Source organism: Curcuma longa, chromosome 16, assembly GCF_044706935.1.
Source record: "Curcuma longa cultivar G26 ecotype Majalengka, Jawa Barat chromosome 16, ITB_CL_G26_1.1, whole genome shotgun sequence".
In the NCBI taxonomy this organism is placed as follows: domain Eukaryota; kingdom Viridiplantae; phylum Streptophyta; class Magnoliopsida; order Zingiberales; family Zingiberaceae; genus Curcuma; species Curcuma longa.
In genome coordinates this window covers 8,456,293-8,480,738 of record NC_133876.1, presented here as the reverse complement: position 1 = coordinate 8,480,738, position 24,446 = coordinate 8,456,293, and the positions used below count along the sequence as shown (strand labels likewise).

At 35.2% G+C, this 24,446-nt stretch overlaps 2 protein-coding genes across 2 annotated transcripts; one reads left to right on the top strand and one right to left on the bottom strand.

Annotated features, from left to right (window-relative positions):
- The first annotated feature begins 11,791 nt into the window (after positions 1-11,791).
- Positions 11,792-13,101, top strand: LOC141846905 (uncharacterized). Its single transcript, XM_074734934.1, has 2 exons — positions 11,792-12,019; positions 12,158-13,101. The coding sequence occupies exons 1-2, from the start codon at positions 11,966-11,968 to the stop codon at positions 13,070-13,072; spliced, it is 969 nt and encodes a 322-aa protein (XP_074591035.1). The 5' UTR covers positions 11,792-11,965; the 3' UTR covers positions 13,073-13,101.
- Positions 13,102-15,930: 2,829 nt separating this feature from the next.
- LOC141847785 (telomere repeat-binding protein 2-like) lies at positions 15,931-20,627 on the bottom strand. Its single transcript, XM_074735870.1, has 10 exons — positions 20,442-20,627; positions 19,652-19,797; positions 18,833-19,571; positions 18,423-18,560; positions 18,219-18,347; positions 18,016-18,095; positions 17,376-17,620; positions 16,860-17,183; positions 16,711-16,774; positions 15,931-16,506 (listed from the first exon to the last, which is right to left on the bottom strand). Exons 2-10 carry the CDS (start codon positions 19,730-19,732, stop codon positions 16,327-16,329), a joined length of 1,980 nt encoding a protein of 659 aa, XP_074591971.1. The 5' UTR covers positions 19,733-19,797; positions 20,442-20,627; the 3' UTR covers positions 15,931-16,326.
- Between the last annotated feature and the right edge of the window lie 3,819 nt (positions 20,628-24,446).

Sequence of the window (24,446 nt, the reverse complement as noted above, 5' to 3'; positions counted from 1 at the left end):
CTAATTTTGAACACTGCAAGTAAGGAATTTATATATACATGTTTAATTCTAAAGAATGTAGAGCAGTTATATCTATTTCAAACATAAAATTCTAAAAACCCTCCTTCATAAAATAGCATACTTTTTTTAAAAAACTAATGGAGCTACTCAAATTTGTTGTAAATATAATTTGATAGCACATGATTAAAAAATCATAAAATATCGTTTAAAACTATAATAAATGTAAATTCAAAAAATCATAGTATCTTATATAAATATACTAATAATACATGTATAAAAAACCATAAAGTTATATAAGGTAAAGAATTATAATACTTGCTCCCAAATGTTTCGGATGGTGTTGTTAGAGGGGTGAATAGCAATTTGAAACTTTTGTCAATCGTTGATCGTGTGCTTGTCTGCAATACATCAATACACAACATAAACAAAAACATATAACATAAAAGAAAAGACAAGCATAAAGATAAATTGATTTAATATGGTTCGGAACCCTCAGTTCCTACTACACGGTCTACGTTCCTAGTGAAATTACCATCAGCTATTTCCTTGTCGGATACTTTCCGGAGCAAACCTCTTACAACAGTTGTTGTTACACAAGTAATGCAACACAACAATAAAAATACAAATACAAATATGATCAAATGTAAATGAAATAATTTACAAACTAAATCTTTGCTTTTGATTGTTTTGGATTACCTCTTGTGGTCTAGAAATATAATGGTACTTGTCTCCAAAACTTTCAAAGAATCGATTATGAAAACCTCATCGAAACTCTTCTTTTATAGTCTTCAGGTTGAGGTTAATTTTCACATATCAATTGATTGAATCCCAAACTCCTAAGAATCGATTATGAAAACATCATTGAAACCCTTCTTTTATAACCTTCAAGTTTGGATTGATTTTCATGTACCAGTCGACTAATCATCATCATCAGTCGATTGTTCCACTAATTCGATCGTTGGACTTGTAGAACGACTCTTAACAACTCTATTTGACCATGAACAATCAACTGTTACTGTTCATCGATCAATTGATGTCCAAACAGTCAAGTGTCACAACCGATTTAGAAATCTTTTGTTCACTTCTACAGTACCATCAGTCGTCTGATAAAACTCATCAACCAATTGATAGGTAATCAGTCCAATCCCCAATTGAATTTTGTATTTTGTATTCGCTTGAATAGTCATATCAGTCGATAGATCATCTTCAGTCGAGCTGATCAATTGATTTCCTTGCCACAGTAACAATCAACTTTTACTATAGTAGAAACAGTCGAGTCGATCATCTTGGTCCCAAACTTTCTATTTGACACATAAACAATTGGCTGTTACGGTTCATCAATATTGTAGCAGAAATTCTAAATCCTATAGCATCCCCAAAACACTATAGCAACCCCTAAGCACTGTGGCAACACTAAATACTATTCATAATGTTGGAAAACCCCTCAAACTCAAGATTTAGGTTCTATCAATTAATTGATACACTCTATCAATTGACTAATACTTATATTTTAGCCTTACCAAAGCTGAATTCTTACCTTACCTAATTTTCTATTGACCTCAAACTACCTAGACTTCCTTTGTCCGGTATCTAATCAATCTTGACATATCAAGACTTCATTGTTGCTTAGCATTCGATCAACTTTGACTCGTCTAGATTTCACGCCTCATGCCAACTCTTTGTTAGACTTCCGACCGCCAAGTATCTGATCAACCTTGACCACTTGATCTTTCCTCTTGTCAATTCCCTATTGGATTTCCAATTGTCAAGTGTCCAGTCAAATGTGACCCACTTGGACTTTCCTCTTGTCAACTCCCTGTTCAACTTTCTACCGTCAAGTATTTGGTCAACCATGACTTACTTGGATTTCTTCACTGATAAGTATCCAGTAAACTTTGATCTAGTTGATGTTTTACTCAACCAATTAATATATTAATCAAACATTGAAGTTAAACTACCAAGACTTCCTTTATCTGGTATCCAGTCAATCTTGACCTACCAATACTTCATTGTTGCTTAGTATTCGATCAACCTTGACCCGTCGAGATTTCACGTCTCATGCCAACTCTTTGTTAGATTTCCGACTGTTGGGTTTTCCGAGCCGCAAAAACCGCTTTTTGCGTTGCGGAAACCTCGGAACTCCCGTGCCATTGGATCCGTGCGAAGATAAAAACATAAAATGCTCATGTACATGTTTAAAAACCTTAGATCTACACTAGATCTACGAGATAAGAACTTTACCCTCGGTGCGTGCCCTTCGCGTATCCCGCTCGTCCACGATGGAGTCGGATCTCGAGAGCTACTCGTGTAGTCTCCTCTATGGTATCCACTCGGACACTTTGGTGGAAAATCAAAACTCAAGGTGTGCTAGCACCTTAGGGAGTTTTGGCAAGCACTAGTGGAGAGGGAGAAGGAAGAAAACCAAGGAGAGAGAGAACCCAATCAAGTTCACGTTGAGAGGAAAAAGTAAATGAAAAACTCCATTTTTCATCCTTTTGTGGTGGGCCACCACACACCACATTAAAGCCAATTAATCATATTAAAAAGCCTTAACACCCCATGAGTTACAAATCACAATTGTAACCTCGTATGAGGTGGCATTCATGATGATGTGGAGGCTTACCATTGGCCACCACTTATGCCACCTCACCTCAAAGTCAAATGGTCAAGTCAAACATTGACCATGAGGTGGCATAAGTCAAGTCAACATAGATGATGACATGACAAAAAGTCAAGTCAACATTTATGATGACATGACACAAAGTCAAGTCAAACTTGACTCCCAAAATTTCTCCTTCTCAAGTCAAGTCAAACTTGACTTCTAATCTCCCAAAGTTGATCAAATCAACTCCACTAGTCTAGTTTGGATTACACCTAACCCAACTTGATTCATCACATGAATCTAATCCTCTTGGTTCATCACATGAACCTTATTTCCACCTAATTGCCCTTTGAGTGTGACCCTATAGGTTCTTGTAACGTTGGCAATGCCCTAAACTCATTTAGGTGCATAAGTAGTGAGCGGTATCTAGCAACACATCACTACTACCCAAGCTACAAGAATGTTGAGATCCAACATCACCTTGTGACTACTAATTGTGACTCTCACAATATGTGACCATGTCCTTCTATCCTTGATATCAAGATTGATTAAACCGAGGCATAGACCGTGTCATCCTCTAATCAATCTATGTCTTGAACTCCAAGTAGACTCACTCAATCAAACGAGCTCAACATCTCATGTTGACTCATTTGGGCATGACCATGCACTTTAGTGGTCTCACTCTATCAAGAACTAAGATATCACTCCCGTCATATAGGAGGGATAGATCCCATCTACATCACTCACATCCCACTACATAATTTGTTACATACCCAGTAATCGCCTTTATAGTCCACCCAGTTACGGGTGACGTTTGACGAAGCCAAAGTATGTAACTCCTTATGTTGGGAACCATGGTGACTTCAGGTCTAAGGACTAATAGTCATACTAATAGCCACATGAGAAAGTATATGACACTCATATAACGATCCATGATACTTTCTCATGGCGGGTCATTCAGTATACATTCTCCAATGCATACCCATGTGTCAACTTGATATCTCATATCCATGACTTGTGAGATCAAGTCATCATGTTGACCTACATGCTAGTCTCTACGCATTAACATTGTCCCTGAATGTTAATACTTGACTAGGAATAGTTTAGTGCAGTGTTCTCTATATCATCTCACTATCGATTCAACCAATCGATTGATATAGATACGAACCTACTACACAAGGACGCTATTATACTTAGTTTATTTGGCACTAATACAAGTAAGTATAATAACCATAAAAGTAATGCCTTTATAAATAAATAGAATATGATACATAGAGTCCTTACATCAACCATCTCATGATTGGCTCTAGGGCTCTCACTAACACCGACCGTCAAGTACTACTGTTCCCATAAAAACATAAAATTTCGATATTGAAGCCATTTCCTGCTTGTCCAACAACCCTAGCTTTGTTCGATCGATTCCCCGTTGAACGTCATTGGCTTCAACAATTCATCCTAGCATTGTCGGTCCAAAACTCCTACATCACCGACTTATCTGTTCTAACACCACCTTCACTTCGACTTCTTAGTTCCAGCCGCACCACCTTCACCTCGGCTTCTCTGTTCATTGACTCATCACCTTTAGCGTCTTCTTTATTCCCCATCAACGACTTTTTTTTTCTCTTGCATCACCACCTTCACTTGTTTCTTTATTTACTTACAACACCACCTTCACTTTCACCACATTCAATCGGGGACAATGTCAAAGCTTCAAGATTTCAACTTACCATAATCTCAAAAGGTAATTTTTTTAGGATATATACTGTTAGATATTGGTGACTCGAATACCGTGTGATCTGATCTATGGCGAAAATTAAATTATGACAGATTTAAGGCCGATATGGATCAAATCAAATTATGACAGATCTACGACTGATATGGATTGTTCCTTATTATAAAAGCTTATTATTGCTAGGGTTTCCAATTAGAATTGAAACACACAAAGATTGTGTGTCGGCCCCGTCATTGTATTCCACCTTTTGATAGTGAATTTTCTCTCCTCTGCCCGTGATTTTTTATCCGTCAAGGGTTTTCCACGTAAATCTGTGTGTGTTCTTTATTTTCTTGTTGTCTATTTTGTCGGATAAACGTTTGACTCTCAAATTGATTTGATGCACACACTTAAGAAACTCATGTATCAATTTTAATCAAAATAGCTATAGTAATATTTTTTAAAAAATATCAAAATATATTTAAAAATAACAAAGAATTAAAAAAAGTCATAAATTCTATCATAAACTAATATATGAATTATAAATTAAAAACATTAACTATAATTTTAAAGAAGATAAGTTTAAAATTTTATTAAAATAGTCATGTATTTGATCAAAACTATTATATAGGCATTTAATGCTAAAAATAAGGGAGTCTAACTATACTTTCAAAGTTATTAGATGACTCAAAAATAAATATTAATTTTGACTAAAATTATTATTGTTGGTGTAATCAACCTCTAGTCCATGTTAACCAAATTCGATTGACCAAACTCGAGTTAAATTTTGATATTTGATTAATATGTTAGTTGGTTAAGTGAGACCTCAAGTAGGTCAAGGCTGATCGAATACTTAATGATGGAAAAAGTTCAAGTGGATCATGGTTGGCTGAATATTTGATGGTCAGAAAGTTCAATAGAGAGTTGACAAGTGGAAAGTCCAAGTAAATCATGGTTAACCAAACACTTGACGATCGAAAATCTAATAGGATGTTGACAATTAAAAAGTTCAAGTGAGTTATAATCAATCGGACATATGATAATCAAAAGTGCAATAGGGAGTTGATATGAGAAACAAAGTTCAAGCAGGACAGGAAGGATCAAATACTTGGCATAAGATGGAAATTAGTCATGGTAGGTCAAAATTAGCCAGATGCTAAATAAAAATAAAGTTCTAATATGTCAAGGTTAATCGGATCCTAGATAACGAGAAGTCCTAATATATCAAGAGTGATCGTATGTTGAATAAAGAAAGTCTTAATAGGTTGAGATCAATAGATACCAAGCAAGACTAAAATTCAACTTTGATAAGGTTAGAAATAGAAGTATCAGTCGATTGATAGGGTGTATTCATCAATCGATGGACTCTAAACTTCAAATTTAGGGTTTGAGGTTTTTTATGATTTGCTATAGTAAATAGGGTTGTTATAGTAACGAGGTTTGTTGCAAGGTCAGGGCCGCGTTTAGGATTTTTACTATAGTAATTTTCTACAATACCTATCTATGAGTTTGATCAATCAACTGTTGACACTATAGCAACAAATAGAATGTTCAAAAATTGACTGGAAACTCGATTGGTTGTTTATCGTCAATTGATAAGGTTTAGCAATTGACTGATGGTGGTCAAACTGAGTTGGAAAGAGCTGTTATACAGGTGCAACAGTCAAATTTAACGGAGCAGTCAATTAATATGTAAGATCAGTCGATTGATAGGCGAAAATCAGTCTAATAACAACCATATAAAAGAGGGTTTCAAAGAATTTTGACGATGTCGGTTCTTAAGGGTTTGAAAAAGAAGTGTTGTATTTTCGAACCAACGAGATGTATTATAAAGTAACCAAAAGCTATCAAAGCGAAGATTCTTTATTATAAAGCTAGCATTTCATCTACATTATTCATACTTCTATTTTTGTTTTATTTTTGTGTTGCTTTACAAACAACAAGTGTTGCAAGAGGTTTCTCTGCTTTCGAAAAATATCCAAGAAGGAGAAGATTTAATAGTACTAGTTCGCTAGAACTAGACCTTGGATGTAACAACTTTGGAAGGTTGTAAATTAAGTAAATCGACCGTGTTTGTGTTGTGATGTGCTAGTTCTTTTGCATCAAAGTTTTCCACTGCGTTCTCAAAATCGATGCGAGAATAGCCCCTTCTAACTTGCATCGGTCTTAATAATTATATTATTTTTAAAAAAATTGAATTTAAATATATAAATGTAGTCTATTAGATCATTGAAGTCTAATCATATACTTTTAGACTGATTAAAGAATTCAAAAATAGTCGTATAATAGTTTGAATTTTTGCATAGCAATTTTGATTAATCAAAACCATCACAACCCTCCAAAATACATGAGTGAAGTATAAGGTTCAATACAAATATTTGAGTATCTACATAATTAACATGTTGTAAGCATAGTGATCTCACCTTAATTTTACAAACATCTATAAAGTTTCAGCAATCACAGGGTTCAAGTCTTGCCCAAAATGTCTATAGACTTGTTGCATGCACTTAAACCATTCACAATGTTATATGACAATTCTGCATTTGTAAGTGCACTCTAATATTGTATGTGTTAAATACAGTAATAACCATGTATTTTTCATAGATTACCTCGAGAATCTTCTTCTTCATCTGATCAAATTCATCAACGAGGTTCGGGGATGACGCATTTTCAATGTCATTGCCTTTGCCATGAATATGTATAAATCACTTACACCTCGCGCGCTGACCACTATATTTAGGTCTTTTAACCCCTTCTTCTCCCTTAACACCCTCCTCCGGAGCATAGCTGAGTTGAGTAGTAGCAGAAGAGGGCAATATTTAGGTCTTTTATTATCCACCTTCACAAATGGTTTTTGTATGGTCTTTTTTGCACAGAGACCAACCTTGTTTCATGCAACATGCTTGATCCTAGTGTAGAGGGAGCAGAGGGGTGTTGTTGTACTTGTTGTATTCTGAGGGAGCATATAGGTTCTAGCCTGGACCGATCAGCAACCCCTTGTTCGTATCTCTGGCAAAGGGTAGATAATGAATTCTCATATCTAGCAATTTGTAGAGCACTTTATCTTAGTTGAGTATCCTTCTCGGAATTAACAAATCCTTTTCAATTAACAAATATACAATTTTTATAATTTTTACTTGGATCGTCGAGGCTAGTATTCAACACTATCTCTGTAAACGATATTGCTCCGTTATAAGTGCTTATGGATAGCATTTCAAATTTCGAGACCAGCGAACCTTCTAAAAAAAATGCACTACCATATTGTGCACCTTTAGGGTAAAACAACCGATTTACGCATTCTTTTCTATTCAAAAAAGTGTTAAGCATTTAGCAGGGGAATAAAACAACTCTCAGCCATACCACTACTATCAAGCCGATCTTTTATGTAGAGACTCTGTCCTATAGATGTGCACCCTATTGTAGTGCGTGTGGCGAGTGGCGGGCTTACAAGTGCGAGCACTTACTCACTCTTAAGAAGAGAGCACATGGGCTTTTTGTGTTAACTCCATTAACACAGCAACATTAATAATGAAAGGAAATCCAACGAAATTCTCCGATGTGGAACTATTTCCCATGCATTTCCTTATATAACATTAATTAATAATTAATATTATTTTGGGTTGATTTTGAATAATTAATTTCTTATTCATCCTTAATCGATTTTGAATAAATTAATAATCTAGATCGATTCATCTACGCGAAACATAGATTTCGATTTTGAAGTCAATTATGACTTTCATCAATTAATGACACTTTGATTTTTCACAAAACTATATTGGTCCTTTAAGGTCCCAATATCCAACACTTATGACCCAAGTCATTTCCTATTTGACATCCTCCACACTTTGAAGTAGATGTTTAATATGTTTTTCCTTTTCTTGGATCTCTAGGTCTTTAAGTGTGATGGTGGCATCGACTTTTGCAGTAGCATTTGAAAAATGTTATGTTAACTCTTCAATATCTCACTATTTTTCCTTGCAATCACTGCACTCTACCTTATCCAGCCACTACAGTATATATTCTTGGGACTGAACTGTTGCTCCTTCGATGTCAAACTCAAGTTGTTGAGGTGGTGGAGAATGGTGTGGAACCAATACAATACAAAGTTATAATATGAAATTTTTGTCATGAATCTGGTTAAATAATATATATATTTATTATATGACCTACTAGACGAGGATGGTTTCTTGAAGAGTAATGAAATGTAAGCATCCATTACTTCCTTGTCTGTAAATATGCTACCTAAGACACATGACAAGAAGTCATCTATTGTCAATGAGTAGTAACCTTCCTCCCAAACAAAGACAGAAATAGATCCTTTCAAATTTAAAGCACTTATATCAAGTAGACATCTTCTTGTTTTTCCTTTATTTTTAATTTTTCTTTAAGATACTACAAATAAACACAACTCAATGTATTTAACAAAAAAAATTGAATTCAATGAAAATGCAATTACTATCAAACTCAAATATTATTGCATAAATATCAACTTACTTTAATAACATTGAATCTCAAAGTGTTAATTTATTTTTTCCTTCCTTGACTTTTATGGGTCTCCTATTCTTCATCAATCTCATCGTCGATTATTACAGCGGTATGCTCTTCTTGCATATCAAAATCCACTAACCTAGATTTTATCTCCAAGCTACCCCCCCCCCCCCCCCCCCCCCCCCCCTTCATCCTCCTTTATTTCTTTCCTGTTCTTCTTCCTACCAAGGACCAGTGCTACCCATTTAGATGTATCTTTAAGAGTGATCCTGATATTATAGCAACTTCTATCGCATCCTCTCCTCATCACATTAATTGAAACTTCTTCAGGATGAGGATCTTCTACATGGTAGCTAGTTGGATAAGAAGAACTTTCCCTTTGTGAATTAGGAACTAATTCCTCATTTAATTTAGAACAATTTTCATTCAAGAATGTAAGAATTTGGATTTGTTTTGCTTTTCAATGTAATTTAAACATCCGGCTGCTTCCTGTGAGTCATTATGAAATTGTGCAATTGATATCTTACCCTGTTGTGGTGTAGACTCCAAGTTAAAGGGGGGGTCTCAAGTAAATGAAATCCCTGAGAGGTAGGGAGAATATCAATAATAATCTATGAAATTAATAATGATATATAATAATTAAAAATCTTTAACTATAAAATATGAATTTAATATTAGTTGAAATACACATAATGATTACCTTAGGATCCGGAGGTGAAACTGCTTCTAACCTAACCCTTGCTTTCTCTATATGAGAATAAGTAGACCTCGACATATTTATTCTCAATGCTACGATGTTGCTTGATGATTGAATAGGGGCATGCTCAAGAAACCAACCATATAGTCAATAATTAGATAATATTAACTATTTATGAAAGAACTTAAGTACTAGCTAATCAAAACTTAAAGCAAGTAGACCAGCAAATCTCTTCATATATGACAGTAAGAGGATATGCTACGAATCTTTGATGTAAAAACATCCTCAAATATTGAAAGTTAAGGAACCATATAATTATATATTACCTCTACCTGATTATAATTTCCTAGGTTATCAAAATCATCTACAATATTTATAATGCCTAAAGTAACTTATATATACTAGAAGCAAACAAAACAGAAGAAAAAAAAGATATAAAATATAAAATTTATAAAATAAAAAAACATCCATATCTGAATTCATGTCGAGATAATAAGTCCTGAGTAGGTTTTCCAATCTCGATATGATCGATTCAGTTTGTTACTTACAAAAAAAACCTTTTGAATATTTGACCAGAAGCAACAATAGTAGAATCCATCTGGACATGTACTATTTGGAATTTCTAGCAATAATGTTACATCTTTCATTGTGAAGGACACAACCATGTTAGAAAATTTAAAAGTTTTTGTTTTTGAATTTCAATTCTCAAATATGTTGGCTAGTAATCTCTTAAAATTATCGAATTTCTGGCATGCTAAAAAATGACATAAAAGGGCCATTACTTATAACACTAATGTATTTTTTATGAAAATATATTTTTGAATGACCCTTTTCTTTTCCTTTTCCTTTTTCCTTTGTGGTAGTTTTAGGAAAAAAAATCTCTAAAATGTCCGAACTTACTCATCTAATGTTACTTTTTCTCCAAACTTAACAATTGAATCTCTCTTACATAAGTTGATCTAAACTTTTTAATTTCTCGCATTATATCAAAACAACAATCGAGCTCTGTAAAAGTCAATCGAATAACTTTTGTAAAACTAAGTTCAACTAAAATTAGTCACTAACGCTATAAATTAGACGAAAAATATGAAATATTATGTTCTTTTAATGATAAATAAAAAATCGCACCTTTTATAATTTTGTAAAAAAGGACACCTTTATAATTTTTGCCCATGTAACTTTCACTCTCATAACAATTCCTAATCTCTAAGCCACTTTGTTACTTGAGTTATGTATATACTCTAATATTTATTGTATATATAGACTTTTATAAAACAATGCCAAAATGTTAAATTCTTTTCTGTTTTTAAAATACAAATTGTTAATAAATTTTCACAGAACAAACACAATTATCTTACTTTTGTTTCATATAATTAAGCACTAATTCTACATAACTAATGAGGTCTAAAACACAACACTTAAATCTAATTCACCATATAATTAACTCCATATATAAAATACAAAATTAATCATATAAAAATATTCAAGATAAATATAAGACTAAAAAGATTCAATTCCATTCAAATTTAACAACCGATTTTAATTCATTCATTAAAATTAACGACAGAATATAATATATCAGTCTTTAATATAGTAATGAAAATTTAATATTCGATCACAAATTAATAACTACTTTAAAAATATATCAGTCACAAAATTAATCACTAATTTATAATGATAATTTAATATTTATAGAAACATAAATCCCATAACATAAATCATCAATTTCAATATCCAAAAATATTTATAACATAAATCCCATAACAAGAAAAACAATCCTACAATATAATTTCAAGAACAACCAAAATACTCAAGCAGTCAGTCATATATAATCTACTGATCAATAAATCTAATCTCCCGTGAGCCAACAAATCAAGTACAGAAAATTTAAGAAAAGTAAAAGAAAAAGATAATTGTTGAGAGAATATCATAAAAGATATAAAATTTGCATGGACTGTTTTAATGTCACGACCTCATATCTCAATTCAATTCTGATTAAAATTACATATGAAAATTTAAAAAAAAATAGTGATCGAATTAAATTGTTCCCTCATTAATTTGTGATAGAAAAATTTTATTGTAGTGAGAATTCATCTTTGTTGATGGTTATCGATTAGCTATCGACGGTCAGAATCAAATCCCACACGAATCAAACAATCGAAAGGAGACCCTACACACAGTTTATCCTTGTTCTACTGCTCATGCTCCATTGATCTGAAGCTTATAAACCAAGGCTTTGCATACTTCCTCTCCCACATCCATCATATTGTCTCCTTCCCCACTTCCTCACCAATTCAATCTCCTTAGCAAAGTAGCTAGCTCAAAAATAACTTTAAAGTAGTTCTTCCTCTCTCATGCATGCATCTTTAACTCTCTCCCTCCCTCTGCAAAACCCTTTAATTTGGATGTGATTTTTTCCCCTTCTTTTGATAAAAGAGAAGAAGAAAGCTCTTAAAGAAGCACCACCATGGCTTTCCCTTCCTTTCCCACTATCCATTTACATCCCCCTAATCGCAACCAGGTACTGATCAGCCCTAAGTATTTTATTTAATTCCCTTTTTCTTCTTTTTTTTCTCCTTAAAAGAAACATGTATGTACATATATTGTACAAGAGAAATGATATCACTAGATTCTCTTCTTCTTGTTGTATTTTATACAGCAACATCCTAATTACCGGTCAGCCGGCGGTGATGGTATCGAAGAGCCCTCTGCTCCGGCGCCGATAACTAGACCGGTTGGTTCGACAGCTGGCGGTCGCAGCCGGGAGGCGAAACTGGTCGGCCAGCGGCCTGAGCAAGAGGTCATCAAGTGCCCTAGGTGTGACTCCACCAACACCAAGTTTTGCTACTTCAACAACCACTCCCTCTCGCAGCCGCGCCACTTCTGCAAGGCCTGCCGTCGGTACTGGACCCGCGGGGGCGCTCTCCGCGAAGTCCCCGTCGGCGGTGGCCGTCGTAAGAACAAGCGTCGGACGGAGAAGCCAGAGCCGCCGGCAGCTGCAGCTGGCGGCGGCACTGGTACCTCCTCCTTCGAGCCTAACTATCCACTCGCTAGTTCTATCATCCATCGCCGGAGTTCTGGTCCACCGCCAGCGATCAACATGCCGTCGCCGGCGAGCTGGATGGACCCGTTGCCGGACCGCAGTACTATGAACATCGATCCCTACGCAACAAATCCAGCAAACTATTATGAGGTGAGTGCAACTGGAAGCCCTAATAATAACTTAGGGTTTGAGATCAACAGCTACTTGAAACTCCGTCAACAGTTCCCTTTCAATTTGGGCGAGGAGCATCTGCTGCCGCCGCCGCCGCCGCCTCCGGAGGCTCTCCAACCGTTCGGTGAGCCAGTGAAGATGGATCGAGACGTGAAGGCACAACAGCTCGGGAATAGTATTGTCATTCCTCAGCATCTTGGTAATTCGAGTCGCTTCGATCGAAGTAGTGCTGATGGGTTCATTGACTGGAGTGGCACTGGAAATAGCAGCGCCGGCGGCGGCGGATGGCCGGCGGCGACTGCTGGCGGAGAATTCACGACCATGAGCTTCTTCCGCACTCCACCAACAGATAGTAATTAATTTGCTGCTGCAGTAGCAAATTCTCCTATCATTCTGATAATAATTAGGTCAAGATAATTAACCTTAAAAAAAATCATATCTATAAGTTCACATATTGTGTGTGTAGGTTTGTTATATAATTTGTAATTTATGTTAAAAAATATAAATATGCAAGGAATATGAATGTTACATGAATATATATTTATGAGTGCATAAAATCATATCTTGATAACATTATGTTATAAATATTTGGTAATTTATCAAAGAACAAGTTTTTGTTTTCATTTTAGCTCATTATTAAAATCTTTAATTAGTTAGTTAGAAATGAGCATTAGTCAAAACTCAACAAATAAATTGATAATTAAGATTTTTTTTATGCGTAAAATTTGAACTCTATGAATCCTAAAATTTCGACCTTTGACATCTAACTACTAGTCATCTAAAATCTTAAGCTATATATTAGAAATAAATATATTATATATTGACTTTTGTAATACTTTCTAAGTACTCTATGTTTTTCTAATTAAGAACTCTATAATCTTAGAATTTTTATATTGATAGCTATTAAAGTTGATCGGATGATTAATTATCTATCTAAAAGCTCAAGCAATTATAAAATAAACAAATAATTCATAGTTTTGTATCCGTAATAGTACTTCAATTCTTCATGGTTAATTTTCTAATTCGATGTATTACTTTTGCATTAATTTAATTAGGTATTATATATCATTTGGTAGATCCTTGAAAACTTATGCATCCACTTAATCATTATCTTTAATTAGATGAATTTTACCTTTAATAAATATCATTAACATTAGTCAAGGGTATATATATATATAAATTCAAATTTTTAATTATTTACAAATGGAGTTTATTGCCCATCTTATAATTATATTTTTTTGCTCCTTAATTATCATTTAATGAAATTGAGCATAATTGCTATAATAGTGCTCATAAAAAAAAAAAATTATAATAGTGCTCATAAATCATTCTCAACATTCTCATTATTTTTTGCTAAATTAATTTTGTACACATATTATTTCATAATTGTCCAATGAACCACTTACATCAAGGTGATTGCTTGAAGCCATAGGATCTTGCGACAAGTAGTGTAATGATGAGGTAGTACCACATCCTTCCTTCAAAGACGACTACTACGTACAACTCGTAACTATCCTTTCACTTTCCCTCTTATATATGTTCCTCCACATTGCACCGTTGCTCTCTACGGGATCATCCCATCCTTTCTTAAGAACACAAGTACACAACCTGATTCCGTGCCATCAAACGACCCGATTTAGGTTGACATATTTCGGTTCACACATAGCTAGCATGATGGGAAATCATGTCATCTATTATTCGCATAGAGGTCACTTAGCTTGCATATTAGAATTGTTTTTCGATGATGTCAATTTAGGTGAACTCGACTGCAGATGCGGTCCAAGTTTGAAGGTGTTACTTCACTAGTGTTAGAGATTAGTTAAATGATTAATGGCCTTAAGTGTTTTAAGACTTGTAGTTTAAGCAGTTAATTGGTGTGGATTCGATCGACTGATGGCTAAGTCGACTAAGGAAGAAATAATTGATTGATAAATAATTAATCTTAAATTGGTTTGTTTGAACCAGTTGATTAATATTAAGATTTAGTTGACTAATTAATGACTCATGTCAATGGACATCTAAGAGAATGATTATCAATCGACTGAGATTCTTCAATTTAAAAACATAGGATTTTGTAATCGATTCAAGACTCATGCTATAATGATCGATTCAAATGAAGTTAAAGATGAAAGAGGGCTATTGAGTAGTTAATTGATAGTTAATTAATCAACAGTGAGAAAATATAAAAGTGTTCTCGAATCATAAATCATTTTAGCAAAATGTGGAATTCGCCATCCCAGCAATCCTACATGGTTGGCCCCACGATTATTTATAAGGAGATAAATCGAGAAGCTGCAGTTGACTACGACGATCAAATCATAAATCATGAAACAATAATATGAGGACTATCAAATCACATTAAATATTAATTTATATTCTTTACTTTGGGGTGCATATCTCTTTAGAACACTAACATCCTAGAAAAACAATAGACTATATAATGTCCATGTATAAAAAGGTGAATCAAAATCTGCTTGAATCTCATACATATTGCATTAACTTTTCTTTTTTCATATATACAACATATATTAATGAATGGGTGTATGTTTTTTTTTTTTGTGTTAATTGATCATTAGGTGTTTAATTTGAGGGTTAGTATCACATGCAAATCCGTACATATTCACCCTTTTGAAGAATATTAATTCACCAAAAGAGGGGGAGGGAGACAGATTCCATGTGCTTTATTTTTTTGCAGGGCTTTGTTGCTGCTCTGGATTCCATTATAAGGTCTATTTACCTGCTGCTTGAATCATCTCAATCTCAATAATAAAGATGTGCAGTAAACAGAGACAAAATGGATCCATATATATGTTCAGAGCCTTTAAGCATAACTTCAAAAGCCAAAGTAAAAGGAACTTTATTGTTTTCAAAACTTTCTCATGGAGGAATGAAATCAAATGGCAGCTTTAGCTTTATGGGTTATTAGCAAAGAAGATAAGCCCTATGATCCCAATCATTGCACATGTTGCATGGCTTCATCTTTAAGGCTCTGTTCACTTATGAGAAGGAAATGATGAGCAAAGATAAACATCACGAAAAAAAAAACGGATTCTGCGAACTGTTTATTTGAAAAAGATGAGAAGAGAGAGAGAAAGAACACTAAAAAGATGAGCAGCTACGACAGATGACCCATGGGGATAGCAAAAATCATTGCAAGAGCTTAAGAATTTCAACGAAATAAATGTGCTATAAATGAATCATTGTTACATGAAATAAATGATACAAATTGAAGGGAAAAGGATTCAGTAAACAATACAGCATTGAAAGAATGGTAAGTTGGACAACTAATTGAAGAGGTACAGGACTTGGCATTTCCTTCCCCGACACAACATTAAACTCCATGGACAAGCATGAGTTAAAGGAATTAGAGGTTACTGTTTAATTAGTAAGTGACAGCGACCTCATTTCTTTCCCTCAATTATGATGTAGACGCCAGGAAGAAGATAAACCATTGTTTATCTTCTCATTCCTAAAGAACCTCCCGATGTGATAGTGGTGAAAGAATGATGGTGTGTAAATGTGTAACAAGTGAAGGTTAAGCAGATTCATCTATCGACAGTTTTTTTTTCTTATCTACATGAATGAAATGGTTTCTACTCTCTTTGGTTGAGAGTCTAAGGGAGGAGCAATAGAGTCTCAGTTGCAGGAAGGGATTTCACTTGGAGCTTGGATTGTTGCTGAGACCAGTAGGCGTGGGCTAAGAGAACCCTGTCTAGAAGACCTTGAGGAACAGGTTCTCCTCTTCTCTGCTGAGGAGAAATCCTGGCTGTGTGTACCAATGTCTTCCATTTATCCTGCGTCAACCAAAGAACTTCACTCAGATTGGCAAGAGACCAGCCTTTTCTTCCAGAGATTCAAGAACTATAATGTTTGCTCTGTTATTGTCATTGTTCTATACTAGTAGAAAAAACAATGTCAATGTATCTTAAATCTTGGAACTTCAGAACGTAAAGTATGATGCAAATATTTTCCCAGGTCAAGGATGAGGTAACAATTACCTTTAGATCCACATATGTCCGGTGCTTTTCATTCTCGAAGGCACAAAGTTTGACATCTCTCCATCTGAACAAACAAACACTGAATAGCCATTAGGAATCCTGCATATTCTAGCTGACTAAAGAGCGTTGGTGTATCAAGCAAAACAAACCTTCCTGTCCCAAGCTTTTCCACTGCCTGAACCAGGGCTTCTACTTCGGCAACAGAGAATGGTCTCCGCACACGACGTTGAGCAACTTGGCATGACTTGCTCTTGGGCTTGCTGCGGAGAGGAACCATGGCCAATGCTTCTGCATTTACAGGAGGTGGTGGTGCAGCTACAAGAACTAGTGAACTGGAAATCTGCTTTTCAGGTGATGATGCATTGCTTGATGACAGAACTGAATCACGGTCATTCTCGTGACAGCTCTTTACACATGTTTGAGTGGCATCAGATCCCAACTGGTCTGTAGCAGAGCGTGCTGTAGGTGGGGATCTATCCAATGCATAAACAATTAGACAACAATGATGCTTCTTGTAGAAAGAGATAATAAACACAGTCAACCCATCACAAAATTTAAGCTGAGAATATAAACCAAGTTGATATATGACAACGACGGCACAAACATCTGACATGACAAATTCCCAAATACAATAGCAGACTCAATCAAATGCCTAGTCCACTTACCCATCTGGTGAACCAGTTGCGCAGCCAAGACTTAGTAGATTAGGGTCTCTGGGGCATGTCCGTTTCTCTGGAGCATGTTTAGTATTTGGCTCTAATGTAAAGCATAAACCATCCAATTTATCACTATGGGAAATCCCAACCTGGTGCAAGGTCTTACTGTCATCTGTAACCCTCTTTCCTCGAAGAAGAACACCGAGCTGCAATCCACCTCCTAGAATAGTGTTTACAGCATCAAGAACTGTCCTCTGCATGACAAATGCACAGTATGACAGCCACAGGATTAGAAAAACATGTTAAATGTGTAGCTCAATGAACTTAGGAAGACAAAATGAAAGACACTGCACACAAACAAGCATTTATGCTGGTTTGAGATTGAAAAAAAATGGTTTCAAAGAATTTAGATGGTAAGTCAGCTATGTTGCTCCAACCAAGATTACCCAAGTATTGATACCTTGGGAGTACGCTAATAATCAATGTTATCCATCATATAATTACTGATCCATCTAGTTTAAAAGGTGATTTAAGACCAGAGAATTTAAGCAAACTTTAAAGGGAAAATGTAAGCGCAGTAAACTACATGATTAATCTGACAAATACACAATATAAAAAAGAGAACGCTAAGTACAAAAGACTATATTACCTTTAAGGAGCCAACTGTAGTTGTTTCAGGGATCTCTACAACAAGTTCTGGCACCTCAAAAGACTTGATCCTAAGTTTAACTGATGTAATGGTAAAGAAGGTAACACAATCAAAACCTAATTATATCCGGTTAGGAATTAAAAATACACAGAAAATAAAACAGAAGTAACAAACACACATGGTTTATCCATTCAAGAAGTTACCATGGTAGTCTGGAGAACTATTGCGTGATTTTATTACTTTTGTTGAAGACCACGCATCATTTGCTCCATGGTAGTCTGGAGAACTATTGCATGATTTTATTGCTTTTGTTGAGGACCAGGTATCATTTGCTGTAAATACACAAAACATGTAGATTTTATACTATTTATTTGACAAAGCACAATTATTTGAATCATTTGACACACCTTCACAAAAAATCCCTCCATCAGAAGTTGAAGCTGAATGATGCTCAAAGAATTTTCTTTTTGCAAAGGAACTCATCTGTGTTCTTTGACGTGTATAGTCCATTCTTTTTCCTTGTAAATCAGTCTTGCCTCCTACATCTGCAATAGGAAAAACAATTATGTATGCTGATTTGCATGATATTTCAATTGTTTAAGCAATTCTGTTGAAACAGTGTGTTTAATAATAAAACCATGTCTAGTTAATAGATTTGCGTGATAAGTCATGGTATAAAAGAGGAAAAGCATTAAAGTAACATAATTAGCTTTATTGCCATCCTACGATAATGTAGGAACTACTTTCCTCAATCTAGATGCAAATAGCTTCCTTATCCTATGGTAGTCGCCTATGTGCTGAAGCCTAGAATCCTTACTTGTAATAACCGATGGAGTGCATTCAGATGAATTTTCTGAATCTTTATCTGGAGAGGGTCCCATATCATCTTCTTGCTTGGAAAAGCAGACCTTATGGTGACTGTTGTTCCTGCCAAAGGGAACTTCAGAACTGTTATCAGAGCTAACTAAAGCAGCATCGTTTCCATTCAAATTAATTGGATTGTTTGCATGACTCATGTACAAATCTCTTTCCATTTTTTCTTCAGCTTGGAATGGTGTCCTGCTCCTGACTGTATTAAGCTCACGTGATTCTGTGGTAATAGAATCGAGCATCTTTGTGCCACATTTTTGTATAGGATCAAAACCATGCACAATTTTGCAATTCTCACCGACGAACTTGGACTCTTCACTAATAGCATCCTCACATGATATTTCAGACTTTGCAAAGAGAGCAGCAGGTCCTAGCGGTGTGGCTTGTGAGGCCTTAGAGTGATTGCTCAAGTCATTTGTCTTCTTCCTTTTATTAAAATTTTCAGGACAATGTTCATCTTCGTTACAACTTAGCTGATCATAAGCTTCGGATTTTAAGGACTTCTGTCTACCAATTCTCTCTAGCTCAACAGTCATATCTACACCAACAGGGGAAGATGCACGATCATTGAAACAAGGTCTCGGCAAGTTTTCCCTTTCTGACAACAATTTGCTTGCTAGATTGGCAAGCAAATCAATTGCACGCATCTGGTGATTACCAGCCTTCTTTCTTGCCGAACGCTTCCCCTGTCAGTAAACTTGCAAAAGTCAGATCAATCATACAAATTCAAGCTAACAATAAAGAAAAATTGGAACCACAAACACACCCTAGCTGATCTGGGACAATGTGGGACCACTGGGGCCTGATAACCACTGGATCTGCAATCCATTCTGCTCTGAAATACCATACTCCAAAGACTCAGCACAATTCGAGACAGCAATTTCAAAAGAGAAGCACCATCGTTTCCTCAGTCTGTCACCAGATGAAAAGCCAACAGAGCAATCTCAGGCAAGACGTACGAACGCGTTAAGAAATGTGTATAGATCAACTCAGGATATTTCAGGAAACAAAATAAGATTGGGATTTAATGATCCAAGGCCCACTATCGTTGAAATGGTCGAACCCATAAGACAATTTTTGCTTAATTACCTTAAAGAAGATGACTGCACGTAAACAAAAAGGAAAGAAGAAGCTGATGATTCCATAACAAGTAAATTTCGGTGACAACAAAACGATGAGAAGATCGAAACGATTATCACAGACATAGGGAACCATGATAAAGAAGGAATTCAGGATCCAGATCCAAAACCACAAGAAACCGACGAATATAAAACAAAAATTGAAGCTTTTCCTTCTCTTGGGACAGAAAGCCAGTGAATTCTAACGAAATACAAAATCATACAGAAATCCAGATTGTTCCTCCAGCAAAGCGAACCAAGAGAGCAGAACGGGAGAAAAAAATAGGGGACGAACTCAGTTCATGATGGAAGGCGTAAAACCTTGCACAGCTCAACATTTTTGCTCGGATCAAAGGAGATGGAGAGAAGAATCAGCACTCCATAAAACCATCAGAAAAACCACACTGCACAATTGACGCAGGAACGGATCCAATTCACCTCTCGGGAGACGATGCGGTTGGCTCTCAGCTTAAGGATCGCGAGCTCCGATAAGATCGCCGAGAAAATATAGCTATTCCACTAAATTTCGTCCCAAATCAAGCGGAGGCGAGATCGGAGGACTAGCGAGAGGTCCAACTGCGATTTGGAGTCCAAATTGCCTGCATCAACCCCCTCAATTCCTTCCAAGAAACGCTCAAATTCATTCTCTCTCTCTCTCTCTCTCTCTCTCTCTCTCTCTCTCTGATTGCTAAAAACCCCTGTAAACCATCCCATTTTGGGTTAATCCATTAAACATGTCCGACCCCTCCCACGTCCACCGGCTCATCCCGTAGCCGATCACTAAACCGCCATCTAATTCCCATTCCCATGCCTCCGTCGCCCTCCACGTGTCGCCTACTGGAATTCTTCGGTCCACATAATCCGTAAAAGTTTAACGATTTATTAATAGCATTTGTGAACCATAAAATGTGAATATGTAATTGATTTATTAATATTATTAATGCACTTCTTTTCGTGGTGGGGGATCGGAGAATATGTTATCGCTTGATTTAAATTTATATTCACATAGTTTTTATCTGAAACAATGGTGGGCCCTGTTTTAAGAGTACGCCACGTGGGGAAAGAACATCGCATGAGGAAGTAGCGGTCGCCGGCTCGGATAATGGAAACCTTACTCGTGTTGAAAAATAATAATAATAAAATTTATAAAAAAAGTTTTATGATTCTTAAATAAATTTTTTTAAAATTAAAAATGATAATTTTAAAAACTAGAGTTCATTTAATTTTTGCCGTTTTTGCCCAACTTAATTTAGCTGGAAAAAATGTATCAAGAATGTTAATGAATTAAATCTAATTTAATAAAAAAACATCAAGCTAAAGGGAGCGATCACATGCTGATCATGTGTTTGGCTTACGTTGCTTACTTGGCAAAATCCTAAAGGGGCGTCTGATTTTCACTTATTCTCAGCTGGCATCGTATTGTTTTTTAAGGTTAAAAATCAAAAGATTGCCCTTGTTTTTTACAATCATCATCATCATGTGAGCTCCCTTCTTTTTAATTTTTATTTTTAACAAAAGAGTGCCCCACTCCATTAACCCCTATAAAATGATACAATTGTCCTCAAATACACTATTCTACATTATTATCTCCTATCATACACAGTTATATAAACATGACAAATTTATGTTGTAACAGCTATACAATTATAGTTGTTATCGTAGTTGTAGCAACTACAATATGAATGTTGTTGAATATGACAAGTTAAAATTGTAGGAGTTATGATTTGTAACTGCTACAATGTGAATGCTATTGAACAAGATAAGTTTGAATTATAACAATTATAATTTTATAGTTACTATAACGTAAATACTATGTGAATATGTTAAATTTACAATGCAGCAGCTACGAAACCGTAACTATTACAATGTGAATATTTTTAAACAAGTTAAATATACGTTGTAACAACCATGAAACTATAATTGTTACAATGTGAAAATTGTTAAACAGATCAAAGTCGACTTGAACAATTTAGGGTTTAAATTTGAAATCGACTTGTCAAAAAATCAAAACTACTCTACCAAAAAGTCAAATTGGTCAAATAGTATACTTAAGAATAACTATGTCATTTTATAGGGAAGACTGATAGGGTGAGACATCCTTTTTCATAAAAAAATAAAAAAGAGATACTCCATGATTCTAGTAATAAAAAGGATATCTTTTGATTATTATCATTTTTTAATTACCCTAAAAGTATTTCATGCCAAAGAAAATACTTTAAATATTCTCCTCCTTCCTCTTCACTCTTATTGACATGCCATCAATGCACATACCCTCCTATTGGTCATCAAATATCTCGCTCTTTTCCTTTAGCTATCAAGATTGTTAGTTAAGTACTTGTCGACTTGCATGATGCATTACCATGTGAAGCACCATGACACCATTGAGGCATAACTTATGCTCCATCACAGTGGTGATATGAGATCAAACAATTTAAGTACCAAACCTCTCTATACTAATATAACATAGGGATGACTCGGATAATCTCCCAACGAATATAACGACATGACTTTTAAGATCAAATTTATTTGTGAAAGAGTTTTGGGGTTGGGTTTAAACTGTAAATGCCAAAGATGGGTAATGAAAGACAATCTAATCTGACCTAAACTACTATTGCAACAGATCAAAGAGCACAAAAATATTTAATGAAACCTAAGCTAACCTAACCTATTTGCAAGTAAATTGAAAATTAAAGAACTAACCTAGGAATGGAAATTAATTCATGAAATTTGAAAGCAATACAATCTTATTCGATCTAACCTAAATTCTGAAGTGAATAAAACTAGACATGAACAGTAAATTCTATAATTAACCAACATAAATCACTTAATCAAAGTCTAAATCGAACTCAAAGCTGTTTCATCAGTTTGATCAAATAAGGAAAATTACAACTCAACGTGGATAAATCTATGAATCTAAAGCCGCTTACAATCCGAGCTAGGAAAACCCCAAGTTCATCGCATCTGGATCAAGGAAGAAACGAAGGCTCTGCTCTGAGAGAATGAAGATGGCGGGAAGATGATGATCGGAATTGGTACAGATGAGATGTTGGAATTACGATTGATCTGAGTAGTGAGGAGATGGATGAGATACCGGAGATGCTGTGGAATCCCCAAGACTTGATAACCCCGACAGTGGTGATCAAATACTTGATCGGCGGCAAGCTCGAATATAGAAATGAATTGATGGTGAATGCGGGGGAGGAGGTGGCTAGATTTGTGGTGGATGATGGTGGCCAATCTTTAAAGAAGGAAAAACCCTTACTCCTAATGCGATCGACTATTGGCGTCACCGACAGATGAGATGTAGAAGAAGAGATGGCCGGCGATTGTGGAAGTGGCGATACTCTGATCCATGCCCATGCGCGATTCTTTTGTGACTGTAGCATTCTCATTTAAATCCCAACCATTGATTTCCTTTGATCTCAGATTTGCATTGACGGATGTAATTATTTTACATCTAAATGTGTGGATGAGATGGCTAGATCTGGATGGATGGAGAGGATCAGCCTGATCTGAATGAAGAGTTCAGGATCAACCAGATCTCAATCAATGGCTGAGAATTCTCCAAATCTTGATCCAGGGGTGGGATTAGTTCAGATCTTAATCCAATGTTTCATATCTTGATCTATGGTGGTGATCTACACTCTCTTGACTTGGATGTGCCATATCTCGATGGATAGCTCAGATTACTCCTAATCTTAGATGAACAGTCCAGATTATACAGATTGATTCTCCTCTTCTAGCCCTAGATTTGAGTTCAAACTGGTTCAATTTGACTCGAGTCCATAGCCCCTTGATCGCCTATAAAGATCGCATTCAAATATTAGTATCAAATACCGCACATTAAAGATAAATTGTATTAAAGCCCAAAAAAGAATGCAACTTGTGAAATACAATATAAATGCTAATTTACCACACGAGAAGATCAAAAAGTATGAATTTATGAACCTAAATAATGTAACAAAATGATGATTATCAAAATCACTCACACTTATTTTTGCACGTCTTGAGCAAGCAAATAAAACTAAAACAAAATAAAAATTCATCCCCAAATTAATTCCCTAGCAATACTCTGAAAATAGTAAAAGAAATTATCTAAAATCATCTAAAGATCGAAACAATCAAGAATTCAATCCTTACAATAATCAATAAGCATAGTGATTCAATCCATTTAAAAAATTAAGAAAGGTGCAATCTTACATGATACATGTATCCACTCTAATTCTCACAATCATGTATGAAAGTGGAGGTTCACTCAATGATACTCACAACTCTTTACTACTATAAGTTTGCTTATTTTCTAATTCTCTATCACTATAAAAATATAGCATGAATGAATCAAAAAGAATTCATTAAGCTATGTAAAGAGAACGAGCAAAAGACTAGATAAGAAAAGAAGAATCAATGACTGAAAATTGAGGGCGTTGGATTGATAAACTTGAT